This window comes from Gallus gallus, chromosome 9 (assembly GCF_016699485.2).
Source record: "Gallus gallus isolate bGalGal1 chromosome 9, bGalGal1.mat.broiler.GRCg7b, whole genome shotgun sequence".
NCBI classification, from domain to species: Eukaryota; Metazoa; Chordata; class Aves; order Galliformes; family Phasianidae; genus Gallus; species Gallus gallus.
The window spans coordinates 21,882,552-21,903,495 of NC_052540.1; the positions used below are offsets into that span (position 1 = coordinate 21,882,552).

At 40.6% G+C, this 20,944-nt stretch overlaps 1 protein-coding gene and 2 non-coding genes across 3 annotated transcripts in view; all 3 read right to left on the bottom strand.

The window, feature by feature from the left end:
- The window catches only part of SMC4 (structural maintenance of chromosomes 4), a 33,374-nt gene extending 12,684 nt beyond the window's left edge, over window positions 1-20,690 (bottom strand). Inside the window, 10 exon segments of the mRNA NM_204518.3 lie at window positions 32-182; window positions 1,182-1,322; window positions 1,771-1,898; window positions 2,934-3,098; window positions 14,746-14,922; window positions 16,574-16,765; window positions 17,356-17,534; window positions 18,664-18,700; window positions 18,702-18,852; window positions 20,473-20,690. Coding sequence (NP_989849.3) covers window positions 32-182; window positions 1,182-1,322; window positions 1,771-1,898; window positions 2,934-3,098; window positions 14,746-14,922; window positions 16,574-16,765; window positions 17,356-17,534; window positions 18,664-18,700; window positions 18,702-18,794 — 1,263 coding nt within the window. The 5' untranslated portion in view covers window positions 18,795-18,852; window positions 20,473-20,690.
- MIR16-2 (microRNA 16-2) lies at window positions 14,394-14,487 on the bottom strand. Its single transcript, NR_031446.1, has one exon. It is a non-coding gene; the product is annotated as a microRNA 16-2 (primary transcript).
- Window positions 14,569-14,659, bottom strand: MIR15B (microRNA 15b). Its single transcript, NR_031447.1, has one exon. It is a non-coding gene; the product is annotated as a microRNA 15b (primary transcript).
- Window positions 20,691-20,944: the final 254 nt, after the last annotated feature.

A 20,944-nucleotide genomic window follows, 5' to 3' on the forward strand; every position in this document is an offset into this window, starting at 1 on the left:
CTTACATAAAGCAAGCTGCAGTTCACTCTACCTTTTCTTTGTCCTTCTGAAGTTGCTTCTCCAGTTTTTTAGCCTTGCTTTTGGCATGCTTCAGTTTTTCCCTTACTTTAACATCCTGCAAATCCAACTGAGTAAATTTATTTTTGTTTTCCTCTATTAGCACTGTAATTTTATCAATTTTCCTAGAAGGAAAAGAAGAAAGAATTATCTATTCCATACCTTAACAAAAATAACGTCAGTAGAACTTGGCTTAAGAAGTGAGCATGCAGGATTTAAAACAATACTGGTCAGTTCTTGTGAGAAGCAGCATCCCACGCTCACTGTGTTCATAGCATTTTCCCCAGGGCACTGATTTTTCATCAGAAAAGACAAACTAATGAAATGATGTTAAACACATTTTCAGAAACTATTTTTTCCCTTTGCTAACATTTGTAATTTATAACTCTCTCAAATCATTAGGATCTCAGAGGATGAGAAGTTTCATACTGCAGTCAGAGGGAGCTTTAGTAACCAGGCAAGTCAACAGAAGGAAAATTCAAATCACAGATGAGAGGTTCATAAGGAAATGAGAGACCAACACAGGTACACCCACATATTGAAGCTTTTCAGATGTGTACATAAAAACCTGAGGAAAATCTTCCAGCTATTTTTTGTAGTCAGCATAACGAAGCAGTTTGTACTTCTAAATCCACAAAAACCAGGCATTTTGTTAGCATTAATGGTGGCTATTACCCAGACTTCTCCAAGAGAATCAACTCACAGAACACCAAATAAATCCAATGAGAATATTTTTAAATTAATTTACTTGAAAATATCATTTAATTCATGCCAGGAATTGTTCGTAAGAGACTCTGCTCATCAGATAATTTAAGCTTTTGGTGGAAGGACTACTAAAAAACCCAGCTGTGCCCCCTCTGTTTGATCAGCAACCCATGTATTTATTTCAGACTTTTGCTTTCTCAGTTTGTTTCCTTTTTGTTCATTTCTTTTTCATGAAATACAGCTATGACAGCCTTTTCATAACTACTGAAAGCTGGAAGATACCCCCAGGGATCGTTGTGTCCAACTACTGGGAAAATCTGAGCTTTTTCTCTGAAAATCCCAGTAATTTTAACAATCAATATGCAAAACACATAAAATCCAGTACTCTTAGCTTACAAATCTATACCTGGAGTACTTACTTCTCAAGATCTTTTAAAGCTTTACTCTTGCTTTTCATTTCATCTGCAAGTTTACTACTCTTCTCATTAATATCTTTAGTTTCTTTCTGTATATTTTCTTTCTGTGTTTCCAAATCATTTATTCGTTTCTGTAGGTCATAGCTAAAAAAAATCCAACAAAACAGTATTAAAAAACATTTTTTTTCCCATGAAATAAACATTTTAAATGAATATTTATTTCTTGTCTCAAGGATAAGAAAACGATAATGTCATGTGTTATATCCCACTACTCATTATTGGGTAGCTTTGCCAATTTTGTACAGAACAGCAAGGAAATCTAGTGCTTTTTGACACTTCACATAAAAAACAAACATCGCTTGAAGCTTATAAGTATGAAGCTGTAAGAGGTACCATTCTTTGGAGGACAACGAATATGATCTATTATTATACAAAACAGTTTAACTTAATAACTTGAAAAAATCAAAATCTCCAGCAACGTGCTGTACAAGTGATTTTGAATGGCTATCCAGAAAAAGAAAGTATTTCTAATTACATACATGGAAACACCACCACCACATAAAAGCCAAATCAAAACTTCAGAGTTACTTACATGTAGTACTGACAGATATGGTTTTTCTCTTTAAACATTTTGTTTTCCAAGGAAAGAAATTCGATGGCTTTATTCTTGTCCCCTTCTAAGGCATCCTTTTCTTTTTCCACCATTTTAACTCTATTTAACTAGACAAGACAGACAGTCAAAGCTGATTTTAATGCTAGCAGTATAGAAGAACAAATCAGGAGGACAAATAAGCCCCAGAACCTTTGGAGAGACACTACAGTTAACTCTACAAGCAATTGAGTAGTGCAGACCTTCTGAAATAAGAGATGACTGCTGCAGACTGTACTGTAAGGGCAATTCAAAAGTAACATAGAGCTAAAAAGGAATCCTGCAGATGCTGGGAGCACTTTGTGCAAACTGGGGAAAATGCAAGTGAGCAACAAAGAGGAGTTACAGAGGAGTCAGCATTTTCAATAGCCCCTGTCAGGTTGAATCCTGTGACTACACGTCTTTTGTTTTCCTTTATACCTTTAAAAAAACAATCTGCCACGTTAGAATTTACCAAGGGCACACCAAGTCAAATAAAATAGAACTTGGATATTTTACTACGTTTAGAACTAACTGCGTAAGTAAAATGCCATGAAGCCAATGTCTGCAACAGATCTCTGTAGCTCAAGTCACAACTAATTTTCTGTTTTTATAAGTGCCCTCATGAAGTTTCGCATCACCTTGGCATTGCCGTGTTTCTCCCCCTCATCCTTTTCTTGGCATAGGTGAGGTTTCCTTCCTGCTTATTCTATTTGCTACTTTGCAATATGACTAAGGCAGACATGACTCCATCTAAATGTATTCAGCTCATCTGTTTCACTCCTTGTTCTGAGCAGAAGCATGTAACGCACTCAGATACGACCAAAGAGATGTTCAGCAGATAAGATCCCAACTCAAACATTCAAACCTTTGGGAATCAGAAGCCAACGGCTTTGTAGGTGCTTAAAGAAGGGCAACTGATGTCAACTCCCCATTTCTTTTATAAATAAGGGAAACATCAGATGCAAGAAAGGCACCTCTAAAGTCCTCTGTATTTCTACTTGCGTAGTGTCAAATCTTTAAAGAATAAGTCTTTATGTTAATTGCTTTTCTAAAACCTCACATAATGAGACACTGCAAGCTCATCTGTTCAATTTATAATTCAAACCAACTTTTTGAAGACTTACCTTTTCTCCCCTTTGTTCATTTAAAGTCTCTACTCTGCGACAAAGAGTTTGAATAGGAGCTCTCAGTCGTGCAGACCCTATCAGATCTTCCAAGTATTCCAGCATGCCTTCGTCATGTTCAGTCTGGCCTTTGGGTTTCATCATTGCAATCTGTTCAACTTCCCCCTTGGAAAAAAAAGGTTTAATGTTTTCTTCTTCTTTTCTTTTCCTGAGGGATAGTGATAGCATGTTGAAAATACATGAAAGGGATGCAGGTGAATGAGTACACGGAAAGCAGAGACTCTTCTGAAGCTCACAGTCAGGTTTAAAATTTGCTGTTCCTGTAAAGATTCAAAATGTTTTCCCCCACCCTAAAAAAAAAGAAGGAAAGAAGGAAGCATCTCCTCTGGGTTGTGTAGCACCCAAGAGGCTTAAGTTACACAAATCAGGATTTAAGTCTTTGAAGATTCCCTTTAGGGAACAGAAGGTCTATAAATCTTGTCTGATGGCTGAACTGGACCTGTAACTCATACAACCAAGAGTGACTTGCTGGGAGAGAAACAAAGCTAAGTGTTAGGCTCCAGGTCATTTTCTTGTACGTACGGTGTTAGCTTTAAATTGTTGAGCTTAACACTGATTTGATTTCTTACAAAGTAAGTATTAAAGATTAAACTGAGACAATGACAAGGACATTTGTTTCGCTGATGTTATCATTACTCAATTAAAAACATATATCTGCTATCAATATCTCATGCTTAGGACAGAGCAGCATTAAATCTTTCAAAGTAAGGATTATATTTTGTGAATTAGATGCTATATATTAGAAGGTGAAGACAAGAACCTGAATATACATGTATTAAATTGGAGTTTAGAGTAAATAAAGATGTGGATGCAAAAATTAAACAGAGTGAACGCTGAGTACAAACTACTCACCCCTCAAAAACCTGGACAGTGATTAGATGTACAAGAGACAACTTATTAGTAAATACGTGAGCACTACTGCTGAGTACTGGCTTGCACAGGCTTTGGGACAGATGTTTAAACCTGTGAAATAACAAGCTCTGTTACAACTGAAATTTAGCTTTAGGACTGATAAAATTTAAGAACAAGATTTATATTCTAGCATTCAACTGAAGTATGTAAAAAACACCCAAAGTCTGTGTATGGAGACCAAAATGTACTCCAAAACTGTCACTGCTTCGTGTTGAGCTTCAGCTGAAGACAAGCTCTACTACAGTATGGACAAGGAATACATTCTTAAGACATGCAGAAGATGGAGTGATTAATGAGACTGCAGGAGAACCAAAAGGGACCGTCACTGAGGTCACCAATGAGGAGGATTCCCACGCAAGCACTGTAAACCAGCCCTGTGGTTGGCTACAAAAGAGGAGGAGAAGGTACTCCTTGCAGAAGTGGCTTCATTCCACTTTCTCAGCACACAATGACACCTAGTGGCACTGAGATTTTCTTCCAGTTAATAAATACCATTCAGCTGAGCAGAAGGGAACATGGCAAGTTTTGCAAGTCCTATTTGTCAAGTGATGAAGTCGTTCTGAAACACAAGAAATGCCCATGTTGGGGTAAAACACAGAAACGTGGGGTGTTTGCTTTCTTTTGCTTGGTTGGTTGGTTTTGTTTTGTTGTTCTCTCATTGAAAAATTCTAGAAGTTACACCCATCCAGGCTATCACCTCCTGAGAATTACTGTTCAAAACAAGTCTCAGCTCTTCAAGGTTTGAAAAAATATATATTTCTTTTTACTTCTTATGGATACCATAAAGGCAATTTGTTTTTTAATAATCGCAGCTGCACAACGCACAATTCCACCGACACACCCATCACCGTGGAATTATCATAAATCTCCATTTTGTTTCTTCTTGCATTAAAGCGCTTCCTGCGTTTACACCCAAGGAAAAACCATCACTGCAAAGATCTCCTGTGTCAAACATCACAAAGGTTGGTGCTGCAGTCCATCTTGCACCTTCTTTCCCCCTCATTCCCTCTATCTTCCCAACACCCCCTCCCCATTTCTATTCTACAAGTAGGTACAAACCACAAAATGATGCTGTATTTAACAGAAGCACAGACAGTCATTTACCCCAGGTGGACAAGGAAGGGATGTAAGCCAATGTCTGCTCATGACCTAATTCAGTCCAATTAACCCTCTTTAAATCATGACTATTTTAGTAGTTGTGAGGGTTCTCCATAGCTCACCAACATAAAGAATAGAACTGCAATGTTTTTAATGACATGGCACATTACTAACAAAGCTTAATTCTGTATCTAAGTCCATAATCTCATAAATTAGGAAATCAGAGTTTTGTTTGTCTCTGTGGTAAAATAATGTATCACCATAGAACCAGGGATGCAGTCTTACCAGGGAGTAAAGTTCAGGCAATACATACAGTAAGATTTTTGAAAAGATGAAGTGAATGGGGTGATTGGTGAGAAGGCAATGAGCATAAATGGAACTTGTCAGGCTGAGTACACCAACTGTACGCACAACTCCTCTGCTTTGCAAGAAGCAACAGTTTAATCATTGTATTTTCTTCAACTTATAGGAAGATATTTAAATGGTGTTATGTACTTAAACATTTGGATTCTTTTCTTCTCAAGAGTAAAAGTGAAAATATTAAGAACATATAAATAACAGGTTCATAGCAGTATTAATTTTTATTTGATGTTATTTACCAAGTTTTACATTAAGAAATCAGTTCAGTCCATCCCTACAGCGATCACACTACGAGATTCAAAGGCTCCCAGCTGTTGTCATCAACAGAGGAGACTGAAGTTGACCGCTTGCAGACAGAGCAGGTACGTGACAGTGACTGCAGGAAAAAGCACTTCTCAGCTTTGCATTCTGTTAAAACTTGATATAGTCAATTTAAATGTTTCCTAACTTTTAAAATTATGCATCTGGCTTGATCCACAACTATTTGCATTGTATCAAAAATACACCCTTGCTCTTATCTAGTAAAAGATCTTTCAAAATACGGCCAGCATTTCTGAAAGTGAAACTAAGCAGACAGTAGGCAGACACTGGGTGAGCAGCAGCATGCTTCTAACGATTTCTTATCATAGCTGTTGAACCTACATTGAAGAAGTCTCAAAACTGACCACCAGGAAATGTCTGTAACTGTTTCCCTCAGCTGTCTCCCTCTTGCTCTCAGGCATGCATGCACTCACAAGAGGAGAGGGAGCAATACAGGAAAAAAATGAACATTAATCCTCTTAGTTAGAAAGGCAATTGAAATGGATGTTAACGTTCAGAAATCAGTGACACTGGCAAACAGCTAACAAAGGACAGAACTCCCACAACGTATGCACAAAGAACATGGAGGAGCATCAGATATCCCATGAGTACTTTGGGAAGGCTGCACGTTTTGTGTAAGAATTCTAAACAGAAGCACTAACCCAATTCCTATTCCTGCATTGTGCACACAGCATTCTGCATCAGACTGAAATACTGGGCTGCTGGCACACCACCAGGAACAGAGGCAGTCAGCTCAAACACTGTATAACATACATACCAATAACAAGTTCCACAGAATGTCTTGGGTTAGTAATCAGAAAACACTTACTGGTGCATTTTGATAGAGCTATTTAATCTTAAAGCCATTTCCACTAACCACAGTCATGAGGAATAGCATCAAGGAACTTGGAAACAGATGATCCCACCTCCCCTCCCATAGCCAGACCGTCAAGAAGATGAACTATTTAACTGTCATGATGTTTGAGATACCTTCTAAACGTAAAATTCTATTGTGATATAAGTAGAGCAAGAAAGCCTTCAACGACCAGTGCAGGAGCTGCTGTTAATAAAATTAACCACTTGCAACCAATGCCCCAGTTGAGGTGACTCAGAAGATCAGCACAGGAGCACCAGTGAGTGCCCTATGCAGGAATGCCTGGGCTTGCTCTGCCTATTGAGTTGAAGACCATGAGATGCATGTGCACAAAGCCACGTGATGGACCGCCAGAAGCCGTGACACGATCAGTGGTCTCCTACTCTTTTACAGGCACAAGGCTGACAAGCATCTATTTTGGGCTCTGCATTTCAGAAGTTGAACTTGCATCCTTTCAGTATTTGGGGAATACATTCAGTGCAAGACATTTAGTATAGACTGAATCCATTTAATTTCATTATTTCCATTGCATGCACACTTCTGTGCGCATGTTAGGCTAAAACTCTCATTAGGATGAACACATCTCTCACGGTGCATGCAGCTTAATTAAGTGGCGACACTCCAATGCCACATACAGTTTTCTAGAACCAATCTGTGAAGGGTAAGAACTTCATCTCCTGCACAGCCCTCCAGAGCCAGACCGTGACATGCCTCACCTTTCAATCACTGCATGTCATAGAATTACTACCCTTGTTTTCTCTGAAATTATTCGCTTCTTGAAACAGCTGATTTCTCAGAACAGAAAGCTTTAAATCTGAGTTTGCCCAATATTCATCCACAAAAATTTTGAATGTAGAGCAAGGTCAATGAAGAAAACATTTGACCTACTCATTCCATTACCTTACTGCAACTCTTACCCCGAGTTCTGACACTGCAGGTTAGTTTTCACTTTTGCAGAGAAGTCCCAGTTTGATGCTCTTGGCAGACTGCAGCATCATGTTCGTGCAGCCTCCGCTCACACTGAGCAGGCTCTGTGGCCTGAAGGGTTCTAAGGGTATTAAGCACGAACAGCGTAGCACACTAATCCTAACACTGACATTACTCAGCTTCAAACAGTGATAAAATCAGAGGTTAATTTGTGCTGCATACAAACAGAAGCAGTTCTGTCTGTCATCATGCTGGAATTAAGGAGTTCCAGAGCACAGCCTTCAGATTCCATTTTAAACTTCTGCTATGAAAGGAGGCAACAGCAGCAAAAAGCCTTTTAACTTCTACTGAAAGCTGTTTTAAACCTTTTTATGGAGGATGAAATGTTTTTCTGTTGTGAAAATTATTCTGCATTAGGACCAGGGGTCTCAGGATAACCCATGGAGAGGTGCTCACCAATGATGCCTCCACTTCTCTAAAGTCTGGGAAAAACATGAAGACTGCATTGTGCAACAAAAAGTTTTGTCATCTCAACTGTGAATGCAGCACTCACATCTATTTCATTAAGGGCTGCACTGAAGAATTACAGCAGCAGATACGTAAAAATATTTTCCAGGTTGTGGTGCTATTTCTGATATCTTAATCGGAAGTTATAAACTCAAGTGCTGAAAAACTTTAAATTAGCACAATCCTAAATGATGCAATGAATGGTACTATTGAGTGTTAAACCCCACGCAGTTGAGAAGCATAGTAAAGCACGGACACATTAAAACATATGTCAAAATAAGGAAACGCTGAAGCTCAGAATGTAATAAATGAACATGAGCACAACTCTGGGATGAGGAGTTCTGTCCTCTTTTTTCTTAAAAGGGCACTTTGTGCTGCAGTTGTAAAAGAAAAAGAAAAAACAATAACCCCCATTAGTCAAATTCAGACATGGAATGATGTGAGATCTAACTGAACTGAAGTTTATTCCGTTGTGATAATGAAGAAGAGTTTAAGAGAAAACACCCCCTAGGAGATGCAATCCCACGCACTGAGCAAAACCTTTTCTGTGTCAATTCATCACCAAGACTCCAAGTGAAGCACTACTACAGAGCAGGACTGCTCACGTCTGTCACTTCAGCTGCTCTCGAGATGAATACAAGCATTTGGAATCTCCAGTGAACTTTAATGTGCTTTATCATTTGAATCCAGGCTTTAAAATACATCAGTAATCACATAACAATGATGCTAGGAAGTTAGATAAATACTTTAAATAGCTTTTCTTTTTATTTACCTTCTCCCCACCTCTGAGGTGCCGGGCAGTAGCAAAGCCTTCTCCAAATTGTGCAAAGGAAGAGTACTGCAATCAGGGAGCATCTCTTTATTGCAATAACCTGTAACTTTTTTCCCAGTACTACCAATATATATATTCAATTTGCTTAACTAAACTAACTGATTAAGTGGATTACAGCTTGCAACTTTATGGTATTACCTAATTCTGCTTCATTTATCCCACTGATTTAAGCAATATGCAAATACAGACAACGCTCATTGTTTCATTTATGTTTGTCAAGTAAAACAAGAATAATGGTTTTGTTATTTTTGTGAGTGTTACATATCCATGCATAAAAAAAAACCATGTAAGCACGCTCGATTTTAAAGGTTAATGGTTTAAGAATGAACATTTGTTCCTTCCAAGGGCTATTCGAGTTAGTAGGGAAGTTCATACCACACTAAGCTTAAAAACAGTGGGATTTTCTGTATATCCCAAAGGTGACCAACAGAACTCATCCTTTAAGCACTGAACTGAGGCAAACAGTGGGGCTGCAGCCAGCACATCCAGAGCGCCAAGAAAGCAGTGCTTGCAGCTGTATCAGCCAACTGTAACTCAGAGTTCTGTGGTGAATTACAGTAGTGCTATTAGAACACCACTGTATCTCCGACTGAAGAAAAGCACTTATCAATCAAGAAGAATGGAAACTGAGTTATAACGTGGAACGTTAGCCAGAACTGATGTAGCACAAGGCAAAGTTCACTTAACATAAAAGTTTAGAATTTCGCAGCTTACTTTAGGGAATGAAGGTATATTTCAGTTTCTCCCTTAAAATGCAAAGCATTTCTTCCAGACAAGGGAAACATGGACAAGAGATTGCCCAAGTACTTCACCAGCCTGCCACAGGAGTTGAAAATCACTGCACAGAGCTTCTTAGCATACGGATACACAATGGCACACGGTGTGAAGCTGACAACACGATGGATTTTCTTGAAGGAGAAACTGCCTTAGAACATTTAGAACGTTTGCTATCCAAGCTGTATCTCTAAAGAGTCAACTTCCAGGATATCCCTGTCAGTGTTATTCTCTGGGCTTTTATTCTAACCCACTTCTTGAAATTAGCATCAGAACCAGCACTAATACTGAACTACTGCTACTGAGGTTCAGGTGCTTCTGTTGCACAGCTCCAGTGCCACATGGTTGGTTGGCAAACATGAGGGAGAAGAGAAAGTATCACATTCTCACCCTCACTCTCCAGCTTCCAAGAGAAGTGATATAAGACAGGGGAGAAACCAAGGAAGGCAAGTAAGTAATCAGCACAAATACACAAGTCTACAATGCCACTACCATCCAAAGATGAAGACAAGCTTATAACTGGCCTGTTACACAACATTCAGCTGTTTGCACAAAACTACTGTTCTGCATTCTAGAAATAATTTGAAAGTAGCCTTTGTCAAGCTGTTCACACATCTGTCTAATTTTAGAAGCTTTCTTAAGGACATTCTTGTATTTAATACAAGAATACAAATTGAGTGCAAGTCTAGAGTCACTTTGGAATCAAAATCAGTTACTGCAAATCCAACCTACAGTGTTTGACTGTTCTAAGATTCTTGCTGTGTTCTAACTAAAACTTAATCCATCACTCTCAGTTACACTGAATAAGTGCATTTTGCATCCTCTTCCCACATTTTCCTATTTTTTCTGAAAAAAATTAATAACACGTTGGTTATGATGTTGCATTGGAATTTGTAAAATAAAAATCATACTAATTGCCAAGAAATTTTGACAGCAAAGAATTCACTTTGAAATTGCATGTATGGAAGTCTTAGTGTGTCTCTTGCAGCTCTATATTCACTTCAGTATAAAGCTAATATTTTAACAGGGAAAGTGATTCTGTACTTTTTGAATCAAAAGTAAAGCTTCTACTTTTACATACTATTTTATTCAAATAATACTTTTATTTGATTACATTCATTAATCTGAACACTGGTTCTAATTCTTCCTACCACTTCAGCTCAGCTGCCCCTGACATTTCTAGAACAAAACTCTTCACCAATTTTGGCGGCATTGATCTCCATTTCTAATCCCAGTAGAGCTTTTTAGCTTGTGCTCTACTTGGATGCTTTAGCTCAGATGTTGGTGTGCCTCATTAGGAGAGCAGCCCTCAACCATTGGGAACTTCTGGCTTATCTCAAAGCAAGAAGAAAATCTGCTCCCCCTCATTTGCTCTCCAATACACTGAAGGAGTGACTCCTACATTTCCACAAAGCAGCAGGTGAAAAACTTGACTACATTTCCTCTCGTACAGCACAATCTTACCATAGGACGAGACTTATCTGTACATTAAAAACTGCTGTTCCAATCAGTTAAAAAAATGCATACATAAAATCACCGTAGCTATTCATACTTGCATAAGATTACATGAGAAAATTTTAATTATCTATCAAATACATTTAAATGACACAAATTAGCACAAGAATTACTTAAAATAATTTGGAAAAAAAAAACCAAATTCAAGAATAAGTTGATTTCAACTCATAGAAGTCTGCTTCTATTTAGTATGAAACAAATTCAGGTTTTCCAATTCTTAGTATTGTTTCTGCAATATTCATCCATATGGGCACTGCTTGCAAAACTCCATTTTCTGTTTACAAAGTTGATATTAACTGTACTTCTCTTACCTTGAAAGATAACAAAGCCAACTTCAGCAGGTGGTAACAGTTGCTGTCAGGTTTGTTTTGCTTCCCAGACCTCCTGCCCCCCGGGTGTCCTTAACTGACATCCCCTCAAGCTCTCCCCGTTTATTTAGCAATTCCTTAGGGACAACCAGCCACGAGAGAGAGGCTGGGATTTCTTTCTGGCCTCGAGGTTGACCCCTTCAGAGGACTCACTATTGAGCAACAGCAAACACACTTACCTTCTGAGCTTTGCCCAACCTGGCTGGGCAAACCTACCCAAGTTTTCTGTGCACAGACATTGATGTTCCAAGTATTCAAAAAAAAAAGCTAAATAATTTTATTTGTTCTTCTTTACAGATATACAAGTTCCTGAAGCTTGGGTATGAAGTGTGGAAGGCAGGAACCAATAGCAGCAAGATGACAGATATTAGCACGCTACTCAGCACACTTAAAAAAAAAAAAGTGACAAGATGCATTTTTTTCCTGTTGCAGTTTCAGGCTGTGGCAATCTCATTAACAGTGCACCAAACAGTTGTCTGTTCCCTAAGTGCTAAAAAGCATATAGCAATTTATTAAAAACAAAATACATAGCAATAGAACTTAAGCATCGCAAAAGTGACAAACTCCTCCTGTTAAGTGTTGGCAGCAGCACATGGTAACCAAACCCATTCCTTTAAAACAACATTTTTTTCCAATTAACTAATTCAGGCACAGAATTTCTAACATTTCTAGAACTGCCCAATCAGTATCACATTGTTTTCCCACAGACATCTTTGGTGATGTTACTCAGCAAAATCATCAGTTTGATTGCAATATTCTCAGTATGGCATCAGAAGTACCTGCACCACCCTCTACTCAACTTGCAGAAAACATGGCTCTGGCCTAAGCTTTCAGAGTGCCACCCAGATGCACCCAATGAGCCATGCCAGAGGGAGGCTGCAGAACAGGGAGTGAGGTGGAGAGAAGAAAAAGGGAAAAAAATAAAATAAAAAATAATAAAAAAAGAAAGCAGCCTTCTCAAAAGCAAGTATTTGCCACTGAGTAATGCTAAATGCGGTAGCAGGATACTAATCAAGTATCTCGGAGTACTACTTGTAGGACATGTTCTCTTACAACATTTCCTTTAGTGTTAGAGAATGCTTTGTCACCGATTGAAAACAGCATTTGATAACAACTAATAGTTTTGTCCGCAATCTCTTAAAAGAGATTTATGTTAATTACACCAAATGAAAGTCAAAAACCAAAGAGGTGTAATTTATTTTCAAAGTGAAATTATTCTAACTCAACATTGAGCTCAAAGAGGCTGCTCTACGTTTAACTGAACTACAACACGAGAGAAGCAAAAGTGAAATAGAACTGTCACTTATTCCGCAAACTTGAAATAACGTAATTTGAAAACTAGTAGGGAAAAGGGGCAATCCTTGTGATAGCAGCAGGCAGCCTTGGCTTTCTGTTGTGGTCTCATTTACTTCTATCATTTTTACTACTTGGGTTTTGCTGTCTTTCTGTCATTATGCAGAAATAGTCACATTTTCCAGATGGAAATTACTCAGCTTTGTATCGCCTGATCAATAGAATTCACTTAAAAAAAAAAAAGATTAAACAATGATAATAAAAATCACACAGACATATGTTCAAGGAGAAAGGGCCTTGCCTCAGTCACACTGAATAAACAGAAAATCTCTGTGGAGTTTCTTCTGCAGTTCATTATAACACATTATCCACAAAGTTCAGTGCAAAAAAGGAAAAAAATGGTGGGAAGCATCACTTTATGTCTTAACATGGCTCATACTACCCCTGATTTCCCATTATACAGATGAAAAGCATGAAACTCGAGCTTTTAGGAACAAGTATGTTCTCCCCATGGGAAATAATAAATAGAAGAAGAAAACAAACCACATTTGAGGAGAAAAAGTAAAAAATAAAACAGCAACTTAGCAATAGTCCCTGCAAAATGCCTCCTTCCCCTCCCAGAGCAGGAAGGGCACACTCTGCAGCACTCAGCTTGGGATACTTCTGCACCATGATTTCTACCATATTTGACCGCAGTTTCTCTCTTTTTAACAGTGTTCCTAAAATGATACTTCTAAAGAACAACTTTATTATAACAAATCTATATTACGGACTGTTTTATTGGAGATATTTCTCACTTGAAGACCAAAAAACACAAGAAGAAAGCTCTGAATGGAGTAATTAATTGGCATGAATACTTCAAAAACAGATATATCCTCTTTTTGTGGGTGTAACTGTAAAAAGTAGACTTGAGGAAGTGAAGCAAACACAGCTACCTATCTAAAATATTTGGCTTTTTTTTTTGTTAGAGGGGAACTGGAAGCTCCTTTGACAAAAACAGACTTAAAATCATCTCTGTTGAAAACTGTCAGACCTTAGGAGGCTTCCACTGCTCACTCATTTTCTAAGCCAAAATCCTTCAGAATAGATTTGTGACATGTTTGTAATAGCAGTGAAATAATTATGGGTAATTGCACATGTATGTACCCAACAGAATCTTTAAATATGTCCATCAAGTACTTTGACTCAGCTGACATGTTAGGTGAGTGGTGGCACTAGCAAAATCCTCAATTATTATTTAAAGCACTAGAAAAATAAGTGTGGTTGTCTTCAGCCTGCCTGTTTCACACAGCCAGCACATGCCAGCAAGCTTTAGAACTTTAAATCCCAATATGAGAAGAAATGATATCATATTCACAAACTCTATTATTTTTATAGCATGAGCTGTAAACTGCAGCTTTTTAATACGCACCTTGAATTGGCTACAAACCTGCTGTGCTTTGAGTCCCCTGCAGTTGTTAAACGAGTGTAAATGAGAAGTAAATGGGTTTTTTCTTGCCCTCAATTTTATGCAGTTATTTTTAATATACATACTTCTGCAGTAAAACCATGTCTATAGATGAGAAGTGTAGATAACTTAATAGTAGTATCATTAAATTAATATTGATGCACCTTTATCTAAAGTATAAACAAGTTGCTGAATCTCTGCCACGCTTAAGCAGCACAATAATATTGGGGTTTAAGGTTTATTTTACTACACCAATATTTACGTGCTGCTAGGGCGGAACAAGTAGGGCAACTCTTCTATTCATCCACATGTCAGGAGCACAGATTCATTAACAGAAAAATTTATATTAGTGTCTTCAACTGTTTATCTTCCTTAAATTTCTAAAGCAGCAAATAATGATTCGCATCTTCACTACAGCATGCAAACCATGATGTGCTGCTAGAGTACTTTAAGGCCTCACACACAAGACTCAAACCTAAACAGTATTTTGGTAACTATACCTGGAAATACAGCTTTAATTAAATTGGTTTTATTTATACACCAACCTGTAAAATCAAGAATCTGTTATGGTCCAGATCAATTCCATGACTTCGAAGAAGAATACCAACATCTTTGAATGTTGACTTCTTTCCATTGATGTGATATACAGAAGAATTATCTCTATAGGCAGTTCTAGACACACAAAAATTGCTGTTAGGAATGACTTCATAATCATCTCCTTCCTGTTTTGAGGAAAAACAAAGCCAGAAATACAATTAGTATATCGTAGGTTCACCTCATATTTCGCCATTTTATCACGTTAAGGTTTTAAGTCAGGGTCCACTTAATGATGTACGCCTCAAAAAAAAGCCTTAAGCACTAGACAAGGAAAAAAAGCCCAAATCAGCATGGTCCTCATGTGCTGCCTTTCTCATCTCTAATACCAGCTTTTGCTTTAAAAATACCTAATTTCTTCCCTTTACCAGGGCTGCACATCACAAAAGGCCTACTTCAGCTTTAAAGTGGCTGTTGTATCCTGCCCTTTCAGTTTTAGATTAGGAAGCCTTGAATGATTTGCTACTGTCTGCAATTAAGCTCCCTTTTTATAGTGCTAGAAAGCTGCTTTTTGCTGAGTAGTTCTAAAGAGAAACAGCAGAAGATAAAAAAGCAAAATATTAAAGATGTGACAAACATGATGTCATCAGCCTCAGAAGATCACTTCGACTTCACTAAAAAGCAGCAACTGCAGTAAAGCTGGGACTCATTTTAAGCAGTTAAAGCTGAGGCATGCTTCTTGTGAAGACTTCAGCTGGCCCTCTGCTTTGCCAGGCCGACCCCCTGAGCACCATCTGACCAGGTACACTCACAAGCTTTTTACACCACAAATGCAGCTTCTAAGGCATCCATACAGAGCAAGCAAAAAAAAAAAAAAAAAAACCCTAAAAACCTAAATAATCACTGAATGTGACCCACACAGACAGAAGAAAAAGCACAGGTCTGTGTAGATTGAGCCAAAGAAAAGTTACTTCAAACAGTTCTTTTAATGACTATCCCCTTATTACCACAAGTTTTGAAGCTTCGGTGTGCCTTTCCCACTGTACTGACTAACCTGCAATGCAGCAAGGCACTTCAGCCAGACTAAATGCTCACAAAAATTCAATTTAAATAAAGCAAAATAAATTTCTAGTAATGTAATTGCAATAAGTCAGCAATAGAGCCCAGAAATTTTCCCCAGTACATGAAATGACAAGCAACAGAATTTTACTTTATTTTTGTTATCACTGTCAGCATTTTCTATTTCATTCAAACACGACATCAGCCAGAGGGTGTGAAATCCAGAAATTCCATGAAAAATCTCATTTAAAATTGCAGGCACATTTATCATCCATTAAATGTCTCAGATTGGTTTTATATTTTATGAATTTTCTAAAATAGCTTCTAATTGGTTTGAAAGCTTTTGCTTCAATTGATTTTACACCTGAATCCATATGCTCATAATGTAAATGTAAGAATATATATAACACATCCAAATGTAGCCTTAGAAGTTACTCGTGGTCCCGTTAATTTCAGAAATAAGCTTTATTTACTTGAAGGAAAAGAAATGACAAATGTACAATACTTTCTGAAGATGACTGTTAGATGATTGTGAGCAGCTCCAAAATGACTGCATAGCAGATATTCATCTCACAGAACAGCAGAAGAGTCCCTGCTCATAATTTAAGAACCGCGCTACTTAAGAGAGAGATTTTTAAGCTAATTAACTTCAAGTTGATGTTTTACATCCCAAGGGTAAACTATGCCACCACATCTTCCCCAGCTCAAACTAATCAAATATTAAGTTGTCAAACGCTTGAATAAAATAAGTGCCATTCTCCTGAGCAGCAGGATACATACCTTGTCAATGATCTTTTGGAAGTGGACTTCCACAGAACAGCTCTGGATGTCCGTATGTTCCTCAGAATTATGGATCAGCACAGAGAGTTTTTTGGATCTGATTTTTTGCGCCCGATACCCAAACACAAAAAGCATCGCATCAATGACATTGGATTTCCCACTGCCATTGGGCCCAATAATGCATGAAAAACGCTGCAGAACAGAAGGAAAAAAGGTGTCGGGCTGAGGGGAAATAGACCCTGACCAGTGTACATCACCCACTTCATTTGTAAATAGTTCAAAACATAATTATTTCTAGCGCAGGAAACTGCAGCTCATTTGATAGCCGAATCTTCACAACCAAAGGCAGAGCAGTACAACTTTCAGCTCAACCTTCTAAATCATAACTTGTTAACTCAAAGTGATACTGCACTTAGCAAGCAAGTTCGCAAGGAAAGTTTCATGATTAGCCACGTAAATCTCTTGCGGGCACTAAAAACATTCTCATCCTTCAAATGTGCCCCTCAAAATTCCCCAGCAAACGAAATAAAGGCAGAAGTGTGCTTTTTTGCAGGCTTTCTGACAAATTACAATTGTACAGAATCAAGAATCTGCACTTCACTGTTTTCCCTACTGCTCAGTAACTAAAAGAAAGGATATCACTACCAAAGCAATTCTAAGACCTCAATATTCTTCTGTTTTTCTGAGGTGAGGTTATGTGAAACTACAGGAAGGGCCACCAGCACGCAGCAAAGCCTTACCTTACCTTCATTTAGAGAACGCTTAAGGGAAAATATAATTACCTTATGAAAAGGTCCCAAAGTTTGCTCCCCTGCATAGGATTTGAAGTTCTGGTTTACAATGTGAGTTATCATGAGACGAGGAGCACCGGCTTCATTGGTCATTGCTGGAGGAGGGGGAGGAGAGATGCTACCCAAAATCTCTTCTAAACTTCGATTATCAGACTCCTCATTTGAAACTGCTAAAAACCACCCAAAATAAGCAGAAAAAAAATTAAGGCCATGAACACTCAGTGACCAAACACCTCTTAAAATCCTTGATTTCAAAAGCAGACATCATTTCTATATTAACCAAAGCTATACTGCTGCAATTATTAAAAGGAGCTAAGTGGAATTAAAATCCTTCTTTCCATGAACTGAATCTTTAAAAAAGAGACACTTCAGACGTCCCATCGATTCACTAGTGGGTTTGTTCTTTCATTATGCAATTCCTATTCTAACACACTTTAATAGGCACTCCGCAATTACAATAGCTACAGCCGTCACAATAAGGCTACAAATCTGAAACAGGCAAAGTCTTCCTAATTAATAAGTGCAAAGCCACATTTCAAGCGTGCTCGCGAGTCACTCTGCAAGATTTGGGGATCGCTGCACAATGCTCTAAAGCTGTAATGACAGCACAACTGCTCTGCAAAGACAGGAAGTTTGTTACGAAAACAAACTGGCCCCCTGGATAACTGCTTGTTGTAAGCAAAGCAGCTTTTCAACAGTTTCCAGCAGCTTTTCCTTCACATAGACAGTAGGTTTTGCCACCAATTTCAATTTATCAATCCATTTGTCAAATATCTGCGCTTTAATCATTTAATCATTTCCTGTCTCGCTACCCCAAAAGACACACACTGCTCTTTTTCCAGATACTTTCAGCAAAAACTCAACCCAAGAGTCACAAGACAATGCACTGCTTCATGAAAAAGAAAGTCCAATCGTTTTAAGAGTTAAATAAATAAACGTGACATTTATTCCATTCCAAGAAATCTCACAGCATTGGCTGCATATAAGTGTGAAAAATCCTGGCTCTTGTACCACAACCTGGTACAGACCAGGAACGTGAAATAGGCTTTATTAGGAGAAAATTCACTAATTGCTTTTGCACTTGTACTAAGTCACAACTCAGAATACTCTTTGCAAACCCTCCATGCCGCTTTAAAAGCAGCTTAAACACGTCAGGAGTCAAAGCTTTCAATCTTCCTTTCTAGACAAGAACGGAGCGAGTCCAATCTGGAATAGTCGGCAACTCCAGCTGAGCACTGTTGCTCACTGTGCACCACGGTCAGGTTTACTCGGCAGCAGAAGCACAGCACTCCCACCTACCTTCTGCTGGTCCTTCCCCAAGCTGCCTGCCGTCTTGTTTTTTCCACTTGCATGTCACCGGCGGGCTCCTCTATGGGCTGTCTGCCTTTCTGGTGGGCTGCTGTCGAGGTTTTGGTGCTCCTGCTCGCCATGATCTCAGCTGGCTGCTCCCCGGCAATTCCAAGCAATCAAACTATCGAAGGGATCTCTCTAACATAAACAAGAAAACCCCACGATCTCTGTGTTAAACTACAGTCCCCTACGGAATACACCTATAAGTTCGACTGACGCGGAAACGAAAGACCAGACGCATTTTGAAGACAAAAAACCCAAATCTGAAACAAAAACTACGGCTGAAACTAATAAACGATCGCCCCAAAAAACAACGGACCCGCCCTGATTTGCAGAGACAGCAGCCGTGCACCTCCTGAAGCCGATGCAGTTTGCACACTCACAGAGTCACAGAACGGCCCGGGTCGGAAGGGACCTCAAGGATCACGAAGCTCCAACCCCCCCCGGCACACACAGGGCCACCAACTCCCCATTGGGGAGAGCAGCTGCGACACCAGGGGCAAAAGAGTTAACGACGACGGTGGGAACGAAGCGGGGAGCCCGATGTCCGCACACTTTACATGCGGCGTTCAGTCCCGACACACACTTCGCTTTCAGCACTCCGTGCTGAGCGTATGTACACACAAACAAAAAGACCTGCGTAGTTAGAGCACAGACTGCACCCTCCAACAGCTTCCATCAATACGCTCCTTTTGTGAGACGCAGCGCAGCCCTGCCTGCCAGCACTCGGCATCTAACAGCCACAGCAACGTGAAAATACCTTCATCCCGTGCTGATGTTAAAGCTATGCGAGCAGGGAGGAAACGCACACAAGTCCACACGTTGTACTCCAACACGGCTCCCACTGAACGCTAAAGAGAAAGCGGCCGGCGGGAGGGAAACTCTCTAAAGAGTTTAAATCGCAGCAAGTGGGGAAGGCAGTTTGCAGAGAAACAGACATGAGAAAGTTTACTTCTCACCAGATAAAAAAAAACTGACGTGGTTAGAAAGTCATCTCACAATTGGTGCCAATCATTTGACGTTTGCAGACCTACCCCCAACCCACACTCTCATGAGAGTCCTTCATTTGGGACAATGGGGGAGGGGGGGAAAAACGAGAAAGCGAACTCGTTTTGAAGCGGTTGCAGCCCGTGCTCCCGTTACGGAGCGGAAGGCAGCGGCCGTCCCGGGGCAGCCGCAGCCTCTCCCGGCACCGGGCCGTATTTCGTTCCACAGCACAGCTCAGCCCGCAGCTCCCCGTGCGGAGCAGCTCCGCCCGCGCCCCGGCATCGCCCCGGCACCGCGCTGCGGGGAGGGGGAGAGAGGCAGCGGCGGGCAGGAAGCCCTGCTTATCCCCAGCCCTTCGGTAGCGATAACCGATGTCAGTAAGAAAATCTTTTTTTTTGTTGTTTTGTTTTTTTTTTTTTGCTTTTTTTTTTTTTTTAATTCTCCCCCCCCCCCCGCGTTTGACGCAGCCCTGCGCCGGGCACCCATTTCCTACGGTTTGGCTTTCTCCCTCCGAGGATAAAAGCCGCGGGCGGAGCTCCCACACACGGCTCGGCGCTCCCGAGCGGGCGGAACGCGGCGAGCGCTGCCCGGGAACAGCGCGTCCCCACAGCTCGGCCCGCGCGGACACCCGCGGGACGGAACGGCGCGGCGGACACCGCACCTCAGCGCTGCGAAGGAGCGGCCGCCGCCTCGCGCTGCCTCAGGGCGGGGAGCAAAGGGGAAGAACGCGGCTCCGCGCGGCGCCCGCCGCCCCCCGCCCCTTCTGCTCACCTCTGGCGCGCGGGTGAAGCGCTCCGCTCTCCACTCTCCGCTCTCGCTCCCTCGGACCGTCTGTCCGCCCCGTTGGCGGCGGGGGAACCCCCGGCTTCGGCCGCCCTGAGGCAAAGCGCCGCGTTCAACGCGGACGGGCGGCGCGGGGCCCCGCGGGCGGCGGCAGTTCGGGCGGCCCCGGCTCGCGCCGCGGCTCGGCGGCTTCCACACTCGAAAATGGCGCCCAAACGGCGAACTCGAACCGAAATTCGTTAGAAAGACGCGGGGCAGGCTGGGACGGGAGGGGGCGGGGCGGCCGCGGGTTTGAAAGGAGGAAAAAGCCGCGCCGCGCGCCATCTTGGCGGCCGTTAGCGGGGCGGCGCGTCCTGTGGGGGCGGCTGGTTTGGTTTTTGTTTATTTTATTTACTTTATTCCTCCACCCCGGTGTGTTGGAGGAGCAGGCCAAGCGACGTCTGTGGCGTTTCGGCCGTGC